At 42.6% G+C, this 12,052-nt stretch overlaps 1 protein-coding gene across 2 annotated transcripts in view; it reads left to right on the plus strand.

Moving 5' to 3' along the window:
* The window catches only part of LOC139964026 (uncharacterized), a 23,626-nt gene continuing 11,574 nt past the window's right edge, over nt 1-12,052 (plus strand). Inside the window, exon 1 of one of the 2 annotated variants that reach the window (XM_071965327.1) lies at nt 1-12,048. In XM_071965327.1, the coding sequence (XP_071821428.1) occupies nt 16-12,048 (12,033 nt within the window). In that variant the 5' untranslated portion in view covers nt 1-15. The remainder of the gene's footprint in view (nt 12,049-12,052) is intronic. The other variant, XM_071965328.1, reaches the window with a different exon arrangement.

Genomic DNA, 12,052 nt, shown 5'->3' on the forward strand with positions numbered 1-12,052 from the left:
GATTTTCGAAGCAAAATGGACACGGACTCGATCATTCCAGATGAACTAGAAGAGTCCATCTCTCCAGCCGTCTTCATACCAGTCGGATTATTTGTTGTAGCATTTTCTGGAGTTCTCGTTCGAAAAATTTGCCAATCTTTTAACCGTTCGGAGGAATTTTCGGCGCAAATAAGACATGCTCAAGAACAATTGAATTACGACTCGAGGCAATTGGACCGCATTTTTGCCGATACGTGGGGTACAGAAACCTCAGATGTCGACAATACCGTATCGGATGATGAGCTCGAAAGATGCATTGCTTATGACTGGCACATATTTAATAATTGGGCCAACGATGACCGAATATTACCTCATTCTTTCTCAGATAATATCCCTTTCACTTCGGATACTTCTGACGCACACAACCTTCGAGATGTGAACGATTTCGATATGCCGGTTGACCAATTGAAAGTCAAGGAAGGTTACCATAACGAGACCGATTTTAGACATCATCAAAAAAGAGAGACCGAAGCAAGGTTTGAACCCAGATCAATACCCAACCGACGCTTCGATGAATTCACTCATTCAGATGTCGCGCGAGCTTGGCGGTCAGGTTACACCGACGAGTCTCCAAGCCCAGCAGAGCCCGAGCGGATTCCTAGCGAGTTGCGAACACCACCGCTGCTATCTAAACAAGATGAGTTAAACTACTGCTTCGGTGATGACGCGACAGACCGGCATAATGTTAAACAGGGGTGTTATCCAGATCTCCTATTAAGCGATCAGTCTTCAGTGCCGCATGGAGTACTGGAATGTAGCGTTCGTAATAATATCGCCAAGGAACAATTCGGGGGAAACGCGCACACACTACTACAGCGGCCTGTTCAACTAGTACATCAATTAGATAAGACTAGAGTTAGGTCAGAAACAAATGACTCGGATTTAAATTTGGATCGCTTTCGTTTCAAACCCATTTCCGAACAGAACTGCATTGAACCGTGTGACTATTTTGCAACAGCTGCGGGAACAGACGAACAGAATAAGAGTAGAGACACATTTCAAGGATCATCTGTAAGAGAGGAGATTAAAATCTCCAACCTGTCCATGTCTACGTCGGTTGAAATGAACGGCACATCCTTGACAAACATATGCCAGGAGTCTCATTACGCATTACAAACTGGTAGCATCAAAAAGCCTACGATCCCGTTGTCAGGACAACCCCATCATAAATTACTAAGCACAAATATGAACGGCGGTTCACCAATACCAACGAAGCAAGAAGGTAATCAACCACGTGGAAATCAATTTAACTCCCTTGCTGAAGATGAACAAACTGATTGTAAAATAAATATCTCCGTTAATGATAGTCAAAACAGAATCTGTTTGGTACGACGAGACCAGATTGAAATGAGAGATGGAGATGTTATAGGTGATATAGCTACGCAGAAGCACGGCGAGGTCAGATTATCAAAGCGAGAGAATATTAAGCAAAGCAAAGCCAAGGTAACGTCAATTCTGGGCAACGGAAGATCATCATCCTCCGACCGAAAGGATCACGATTCTATGCACAGGTTTAATAATGCGGATAATAAAACCAAAAGAGTTAGATTCAATTGTGATATTGATAAAAAACGTAGCCAAGAAGAATTGCAAGATAAAATCATTTCCGAAACACCTGGGTTAGCATTAGGGAAGAAAATTATTAACGTACAGATTTTAAATCGAGATGATGGCTCTTCAAATCGTTCTAAGAAGCCCAACTCCAAAGCTTTACCACACGTTACTAGAGATAAACACAAAGCTCCTCCTAGCATCGTCGTAGAATCACCCGCTTCAAGGAGTACGCGAATTGGAAATCTTCTCGTGGTATTAAACGGTACAGTTCTTCAGCCTTATGCGGTATCCGAGTCAATCTTGCATGACGGTATTCAAAATAAAGAATCTTTACCGGGAGTTTTGGTTCCTGTTTCTGATGCGAAGAGAGCATTTTTCAAGGACTTGTATTTCCATGGACATCTTAATATCCCCACCCCATTAATTTCTTTCAGTGGGGGTATTTATCGTGTGTTAGTGCCCAAACAAGCGTTCCAGTGCGATGGTGGGATACAAAAGAGGCTAACGCCCTCCTCCTTGCCTGGTATTCTTGTACCGGTCCCATCTCCCGGTTCGAAGGGCTTTAACGGAACGGATAAAGATGGTTTAAAGTATCATCAAACAGATATCCCTGACTGTTCTTTTAAGGGAAAAGCATTGAGCAGCGTCAATCACATTGATAAGGATGCGTATTTTCGTTCAACTACTCCTAACCAACAAGCTTTGTGTCTAACTAAGAATCCCGGTACCAAGAAAACTGAGGTAGAAAATGAATTAGCACCGCAGCAGGCTAAGGAAGAAAAATCTCATGATTTGTCCACGAAGGGAAAACTTTTAAGAGAGAATTCACGGAATTATAAAACGAGACAAAGTGGAAATGTTGGTGAAGGCGTACTTTCAAATTTGGCTCATGTCGCACTCGGGAATGATATATTTAAAGTTGGAGTGATAAAGCCTTCCAATGGGAGTCAACATAAATTACGTGGGTTTCTGACGTCAGTTTCTACCACTTTGCCAATCCCGGGCACTTCGCAAGACAGTACGGTCATAAGAAATACCTCTAAGGAAAAGCGACGGGCAGAATGTTACGATTTGACAAAATGTGATATTTTGAATCATTGTGATGCAGAAGTGATTGTCAAAAGTAGTCGTCCCGCACATGAAAAACATGTTCCTACAAGATTTGACGTGTCCCCTTTAAACGCAGGAAATACCAAACGCAAGTGCACAGAAAGTTTTGAACCCGATTTGGAGGTGGAAAGTGGAAGCGTTCAAAATTTACAAACAGAAAATTTAGAACACGAAAATGTTGAATATCGTCAAATTTTAGAGAGTGAGTCTTATATAGACTTGTGTTCAGAGAGTAAACGAGACAACCGTACTTATACTAATATACTGATATCAAAGAGGAAAAACAAGCGACTGCGTCCGTTAGTATCCTTGGAAAGCATCGAGGAAGAAAGTGATTCTGAAGAAACGAGCAATACCGACTTAGTTATTAAAAACTCTTGGTGTATAGATCAATTCAACTTGGACGTCGATAATGAAAATCAGGGCGGAGAAGTTGTAATAAGAAACCAAAGTGAACCACAGGGCGCCGCCTATTACAAAGCCGAATTTCAGTTTCCAGATTCTCGTCACAACAAACTTGAAATTGCGAACGAAGGTACGCTGAAACACTCATCTGTTGTGACAGTCAATCATGAAATTGACAATAGAAATTCGCATACTGCCACTGCTAAGTCAGAGCCCAAATTGACAAATTCTGTCGCGACGAACTGTTTGTACAACACGCTTGGAGGAATAACAAAAGGCGTGAGTAACGGTGCAGCAATCAATACACCCAACACACTAGACTGCTGCACAGTGCAAAGTCCATTGAAATCGTGTTGTGTAAAACGTACAGATAATCGAACAAGTGTACTGTGTGGCGTAAATGCAAATGGGAACCAGCCATGTAACGAAGAAAAATTTGCCGAGGAAAACATTCATACTGTTAGATCAGTAAAGGAAGAAGACAAGGTAAATAACTGTGAGAATAGGAACGCTTTATTTGTTAGGAATTATGGACGAAGTTCTTCAATAGAAGCTGAATGTTTTTATTCGAATCTTAGTGCCTTGGAAACAACTTCTAAGCTCAGCAATAACGGTTATAATTTTGACACACACAAACGAGGTGGATACGATAACTTTGATATAGCACAATGTTGTGAGGATCGTGATGACGTTGGTATTAGTAATAATGTTTCATCGTTTTATGCAGTTTTTGGTGGAACTGAACGCCGAGTAAAGTTTGTTGACGAGGATTCTTGTGTGAGTGAACGTGTTACTGCAATTCGTGCCGTACCAGAGGATAAAGTAAGGTGGAATAACTCCAGACCAGAACTCGGTGGTTCTACAGTGCAGACTAACGGCAACATGGAAGTTTTTAAGAAGGGGAAGAAACAGAAAGTCCTGCAAGTACCGGTGAGTGACCCTAATCTATTACGCTATGCTAAGATTGGTGCTAAAAGGGTGGTCATTGTAAGGGACCCTAAAGTTGTCGAAGCAGAATATTTGAAAGCACAAAAGAAGGCAAAAAAGAAACCAAAGGGAAAGTTGGTAAAATTAACCCAAGGCAGTGATGATGATGATCGGCATTCCATGAGAAGTTTACCAATATCTTCATCACAACAGCTTAGGAGAAGCTTTCGCAAACCCGGTCCACGACCGGGTTCGCCGACAAGTCTCCCCGATCAAGCATTAGTTCGTGGGATTCATGGACGGAGTAGTTTGCCTCCTAATTTCAGAGGAAAACGGCCTCCAGATTGGGCTAACAGAGGGGAATCAAATTTTCACCCCCGAGAGAGGAGTAACACAGGTCCAGTTGTTATGAACAATACAAGCAAACATAGATCACCAAGTAGTTTACCTGATTTGTCTCCATACCAACATAGTCGCAATGACCGTGATATTCCAGATGGTCGAGCTAGTGGTCGAAAACAAATTTATGCTGTGCCGTCTAATAACCACACAGCTAGAAAACACAACAGGTATGATGAAACGCACCCAGACATTCGTCAATCCGGTAATAGGGGTACACAAAGTTTACCACGGCAGCTACCATTTCATGCTCAAAATGGTCCCCAGGGAGCTGGTACTAGACAAAGATACAATAGAAATCAATATAGAAACCCAGGAAGTTTACCGAATAATCTCCAAGTCGTTGGTCATAGAGGAAGAACATCTAGTACGGGAAAGATCGAGAGGGGTGACTTTTGGGATGATATGCACCAACAAAGACGTATGCCATTACCAAGAACATCATCAAGTGTTCACGATGATAAAGATAGACATGATGTAAGAAATAGACAAGAAGCCTTAGAACAGAATCACTTTGGAGGTTCATCAAGAAACATCCCCAAAAGAATGGATGGCGAAGGGCAACAAAGTGGTATGGGTCGTAGGTCAGCAAGTTTTCACAATGTAATACCTATAGAATTTGATAGTTTTGATAGGTCAAGAAGCAAGAAATCTCCTACAATTGAAATAAGTGGCCCCGCTGCTGCAGACAATAAACCCCGAAATTATGAAGAGAACCATTCAAGACTGACAGCTGGTCAAATTGAAAATTCCGAAAGAGGTTCCTCTGATGATAATTCTGTCTTTTCACATGGTAGTCAAAGTCGTTACAGAAACGAAAATGTTGGTGGTGAAGGGGAATCTAGTGGTGAAAGTCAGAAATTAGACGAATATATGTCAGGCAAACTATCTGACCCAAGAAAAGTAGAAACTTGCTTTTATTGGGAACCTGGATTAGAGACAAAACAGGAGAGGGACAAGAGGATAGAAAGGGAACATATCATGGAAAAGGATACTGCTGGTATATTTAGTCGTTCATCTGCGGGAAACACTGAAAGACAATCCCTACGAGAGAGAAGAAACGAAGACCTTAAGAATCGTGCAATGATGCATGAAAGGCCAAGAAGGAATGAAAACATTTATGACAAACCAATAACCAAATCAGCACACGGATTGCCTGTGGGTTCGTCGTCATCGTTAGGTAACGAACCAACAAATAAAACTGACTACAGGGTAAGGGGTGGCAACGTCAACAGTGACAATAATCAGTTTAGAAGCAAAGATGAATATGATAGACCGCAGCAATATTCAAGACCAGTTTCTACACAAAATGTGATGATGACAGAGACAGACTTATCCAAGGACGGTAATAGGCATGCCCCAACCTTGAAGGAAACTAATCTTGGTCCGCCATTAACAAGTGAAACTTCTGTCCATCAAAGTTCGTCAGATACCAGAAAATCTGGATCGTCCTTGCAGCAAAAACCTAAGGAAACAACGTTCGGTGTAGAGATCCCTAAATGGAATGTAAAATCTGGAAAAGAAACGGCGATATGTGATCCACCATATGAACAAGCAAAACCTCAGAGAAGAGAAACCTCTTTTGGTACCGATGGCAGAAACGTAAACCATCAAATCTCAGAACCGAGAATAGTCAAACCAAGGTCAATTGAAACAATGTTTACTGAACCTGTGCAGTTGCCTAACAGTTACGAAAGAAAGGGAACGTCTTTTATTGGCTCCCCCGAAATTAATAAAGTGCCCGACACAAGTGCTATTCGTTCCAACGTAGCATATAAAAAACAGTCGAATCAGGAGGATAATGTTAGTAATTGCACATCTGATCACGATTCCTTTGCCCGAGATTCTGACGATGAAAGCGAAAATGGTCGAAATTCTATAAAACCAAGTAGATTTGGCGCAGTTCGAGGAGAGCAAGCAGACATTCCGGTTCAATTACAATCTTCTCGACAACAACAACATCAACAACAAGAGCCAAGCCAGCTTGGAGTATCTGCTATTCAGCAAGAAAAACCAAAGACTACTGCGCAACAGCCACCAATGCCCCTTGCCCGGCAACCACCTAAAGTTGCTAGTCAAAGGCAACCCAGGGTAGCTGTTCAAAAGCCAAATAAGCCATCTACTCAACAGGAACCACGAATAGCTATCCAAAGGTCAAAGCCGGTAGCCCAACAGACTTCAAATCCTGTTGTTAAACAGCCTGCAAAACCTGCTGTACAACAAAAACCAAACATAGCTGTCAAACAGAAACCTAAAATAGCTATCCAACAGCCCCCAAAAATTGCTATCCGACAGCCACCAAAAGTTGCTGTCCAAATGCCACCAAAGATTGCTGTTCAACAGCCAAAACAACCTGCGGGTCAACAGAACACCAAGCCTGTTGCCCAACATTCAACAAAACCTGTTTCTCAACTGTCATCCAATATTGATGTCCGACAGCCACCAAAATTAGCAGTTCAACAGCCAACAAGAATAGCTGTTCAACAGCCACAAAAAGCTGCAGGTGAGCAGAACCCATTGCATGTTGCCCAACATTCAATAGCACCTGTTCCCAAACGGCCACCAAAAGTAGCTGTCCAGCAGTCCACGAAAGCTGATCAGAAACCACAACCTGTTAATCAGATGTTATCAAAGCCTGTAAGTGCACATACATCACCAACTCCAGTTGTTCAAAAGACTCCAACACTTATCCAAAGTCGAAATTCAGCTGCTGTCCACCAAGGAGAAAGTATGAAGTCACCCAACGTTCCAGCCGAAGACACAGCTGTACCCAAAGTGAGAAAGGAAAATCCAAATGAGGTGAATGAACAACCCAGCCACAGTGAATATGGTAGAGAACCTATCACGGGACACGAACCAGAGTCTTATGTTGCAGGCGAAGAAATGAATACTGCACAAATTAGAACATCAAACGGGGTTTTAAACGACGAAAAGTATCAGCCAAGCAGTGCAACTGATGACCTTAGGCCGAATCGATTTGCACCTGTCAGGGAACCAGCTGAAAGACTGCCTCCGAAAGTAACTCCTAAACCAAAGCCCCGAGATATCTCAAAAGAAACAGAAAAACTACATAGAGAGTCTGAAACGTTTCAGGAGCAAGTGTCATCAAGTGGAAGCAAGGAGCTGATGTCTCTTCTAAAACCTGTGAGCGAAGGAACTCAGAGTAACACTGCAGATCACAGTGAGGCTAATGAACCTTTAACTCTAGAATCGGACTCTGAACAAGTGAAAGTCAATACAGATTGTAGTGAGGACGAAAGTCAACCAAGGAAACCTTTTTCAACTGTCTTTTGTTTGAGAGGAGTAAAGATCAATAGAATAGTAATTCCATTACCAAATCAAGCAGAAGCTCCAAACCGTGTAACTGAAACTCGTACGGTGGGTAGTACAAAAGACCTGTATAAGCAGGATGAAGAGCTAATTTCACCACTGAGTATATCCGAATCAAGTGTTACATCTGTTACTGAACCGAATAGTGACAAAGATGAAGAGATTGCAGTTTCAATACCGTCAGCTGATGCTCCTGTACTAACTCTTCCTCATGTAGATGTAAGAGACAGAGACAGATTTGGCAAAACGAGAGGTAAACCAATACCATCACCACGGCCACCTCTAAGTATCAAACCCTTTGAAACAGAATCATCAGAGTTCCCCTTCGAAGAAGTTAATCCGTCGTCTGACCTTCCTCCTCCTGCTGAATACTCTGATGTCTCGAAGAACGTGCACAAAAACATAGATCATCCTGAGGTTGAGACTATTTACCACCCATCGTTCTCAAAAACAAAGTCAAACGATCCTACGGAATCCGACGAGTCCGTCAAGTTTGGGTACAAACCATCATACTCTCAGAATTACAATGTTCCTGCAGCAGAAAGTCAACCAAACGAAGTCAGCGATGACAACTCCTCAGAACCTAGGCAGTATTATGCGTCCAATAAGGCTTATTCTGAATCTCCGATGGTATCACAATTTGATGAAGATAACACCACCAATGCAAACCCATCCCACGATAACTCAACACAACTGAGAAGACCTGCCCAGCAAGGGGAGGAAGATGAACGGATGACCAATGGTGGTGATACTTGGACTTCAAGCTCTCATCAAGAATCTAAGTCTGATCGATACTTAAATTACCCATACGGCAACAACTACCAAGGCCAAGACGATGATATGATAGATCACGACGAGAATTTCCAACGGTATGAACCATACAGTCGAGAACCACGCTATGAATATCATTCAGATATTTCTCATCATTATCACAACGCAGAGGTAGATCCAGACATTGATTCTAGTTCATCACAGGGAGGAACCATGTATTACCCCGCAGATGCTGTTGGGTATGATGATTATGACGAAGGATACTCTCAGTCGAGAGAACCTTCACATCAGAGTACCAATGATTACATGCACTTTTCAGACTTGCAAACTAATAGTACTCCTGACTTCCATAGTAGAGCTGGGACAATGTATATTCCAGACTTAGACGAATATGACGAGTATGACGATGATTTCGATGATGATGTTGAAGCTGGTGATACTGCTTTACCTTATTTCCCTGACTATTCCATGGAACCAATATTTCAACGGCTGGAGACTATACCCGAAGAGGTGGAACCTTGGTCTAATGACACCAGTGAATACAGCTCTGATGAGTACACTTCCTCTGCAGAGGAAGGTGACGTTACGGTTGATCAAAGAACTGTTGACACTTATTCGTCTGTCTTACCGGAGTTGTCAGCTGCAGAACGTGTTTCCTTACGAGATGGTATAACAGCAGAAGTTGGTAATGGTGTAAAGAGTGAATCTCTGTCCAATAGTTCCACACTTGTTCAACACCCGGAAGGTGAGACTGGTAACGCACCAAAACAGATGAAAGAGACACACAGCAGTGACCGATACATGCCAGATCAAACTGATGACCCATCTCAAGAAACTGTGCCTGACACCGAACTTAACCAGACGAAAACCTCAGATCCAGATTACCTGTTTCCTGTTACCGATGACGTTCGTCGAGAAGCAGTGCCAGATTTCTTCCAGGAGAAGAGTGAAGACGAAATTGAATTGAACGATTCGTCAGACGCTAGTGAAAACGATGCGTTTATAATGGAGGAAGATGGTGAAACTTCTACGGATGAGGAATCGGAAGAACAACAAGACAGAACTGCAACTCCAGGTCGTAGCTTTGTCATTGCCCTAGTTGGACAAACGTCTATCGTCCAGAGGGAAGCTCCATCTTACAACATCACTCCTCAACCCATCAATTCTCCACCTTTAGCTGTAGACGAGACTTTAACTGATTCTGACGGGGAAGCACATCAAACAACGTCGACAGTTCATGAGTCACCTACAAGAGTTGTTTCACCTTTGAAAATCATCCAGTCAGTAGAAGACGACGTTGTCAGGATTGCTGAAGTAGTGGAAGAAAGCTCGCCCGAAGAGGACCAAGACATTGCGATAAGAGCTATAGTTCCTCGACCAGAAACAGTGAAACTGAAGTATTCCAAAGTTCCAGTGAAAGTGATAATGTCAGAAACTGCCCAGCCGCAAACTATTGAGTATCCCTCTAAAGTTGCAGTCAATGAAGTCGTCAGCAATAGAAAAGAGGCGAATGAGCCACAAATTCGGCCACAGGATAATAATTTCAAAAACACAGAACGTTTACCTTCATTTTTACAAGATCGTATAACGAAAGCTCCTTCAAATGAGGTATCTACCAAATTTTTGAATGCAAATGACGCTACAAACTCAAACAACCTGAAAGCACATGACACAACGCCAAAGAATGTTTCTCGTGAACCAAATGATGACGTCAAAGCCAGACAACATCCTCGAATGCCTGGAAATGAGCCGGCGAAAATAGAACTTTTGGAAGGAGACGAAGAAATAGATAAATCTAAAGACCAAACTGATGTAGTTCATTCGTCTAAAGTCCCGAAGGATAGGTCAGGGAGGAGAAAATTCAGAAAAATCCAGGGTAATGCTCGTGCTGCTATACAAGATGTTATTACCGATCTTGAAACAAACCTCGGTGTAGAAATGACGAACGAAGATAAACAAGACAACGATAGTTGTCGGGCAACAAAAGAAGTTGATAAACAAAGTGATATTGACCAACTCATCGAAGCACCAGTAATTCAATCACAGGAAACCGAAGAGCAAAGGTCATCGATACCGACGCAGTTATCTTTAAGGCCGGTTCAACAAAGAGGTGCTGTAGTTACTGAAACACAACCGGGAAAGACAGTCGCAGGCAATGAAGCAGCCAAAGAGAGACCTTTAAATTCAGGAAACTTTATAAAGAAAACTGATAATAGTTGGAACAGAGATCTTGACAGTGTTCCGAAGCAGACGTTTCCCGTAAGAACACCCTCTGTTAAAAAAGACAAAACGACTACTCAAATCCAAGCGAAGAAGGATGAGAGGATATCTGCTAAACCCTGCCCTGTATTCGACGTCGATGGTCTGAACTTTGACATACCAAATTATGACAAGATTTTCTCTCAGGCTAAATCACAACAGAAACCACTGTCTGCTGCAAAGTCGTCTCCTTCAAATGCACCTGAGATTGCCCCAGTAATCTCACAGGACCCTCCAGGGGAATGGAAGAATTCTGACGGTGGCGTCATCGACAAACAACTAGAACGTATGAGAGAAAATCTGAAGCGAATGACATTACCTGACTGGTTTCGAAAGTCTCCACAATATGATAAGTTATTGAGCGGCGGGAATGTACGGAGTTTGCCAAGTTATTGGACTTATAATAAACCTAAACGCATGACAGCTAGTACTCCAGCTACCCCAACAGGAGAGAGGAAACAATTCTCAACCCAGTTGCCTTTCTTGACCGCCGCAAACTTCCGAAGACGGGACTTTTCAAAGGAAGATGACGGAAGGATCTCACCAGCAAATTCTCTCCCGGATTACTGGACGTTTGGTAGTTTAGACTTGCAGACTCAAGGTTTGAGTCCAAATACATCCCCGTCTCCCTCTCCAAATCAAGCAAACATTTCGGGGATGAATTACAACTTTCCGGACGACCGGGCACCTGAAAATTCACATCGGGAGCATGTGCAATCACTGCAAGAGGAATCTGCTGAATACCCAACAAACGAAGTAGGTCTGCCGTTAACGAATGAACCTGTAACAACATCAGCTCTACCACAAGGAATGGATAGGCTGTCTAGACTCGAGGGACCACCATGTGACAATGAAGCAAAGATAAGAAAAAACAACGCCGAGGAAGATAGTAGTAACACCGTAGCTCAACAGCCTAGACCATCAGCTAACCCTGCTGTTCGTTCCCAAAGCGGTGCGGCCGTATTTTGCCTGACGTCGAGTATGTTCAGGAATGATGTTGCTCATGAAACCCCTGTAAACGCATTTGATAATGTAAATAATAATGATGTAAATAACAGTTATCCCTCTAGTGATCATACAGATGCTCGTTCACAATTTGAGAGAGGACAGGCTGACTATGGTGTTGATGATGGTACTGAAGATGAAGTATTCTCTTCTGGGATCAAGCCTTATTACAATCCGAGCAGCAACTGGCTTGGTGAACATCGTTACGAACAACAGGATTATGACTACTATCCTGAGGTGAGTCAAAAGGTAT

The sequence above is a fragment of the Apostichopus japonicus genome, chromosome 22 (genome assembly GCF_037975245.1).
Source record: "Apostichopus japonicus isolate 1M-3 chromosome 22, ASM3797524v1, whole genome shotgun sequence".
Classification (NCBI taxonomy): Eukaryota; Metazoa; Echinodermata; class Holothuroidea; order Aspidochirotida; family Stichopodidae; genus Apostichopus; species Apostichopus japonicus.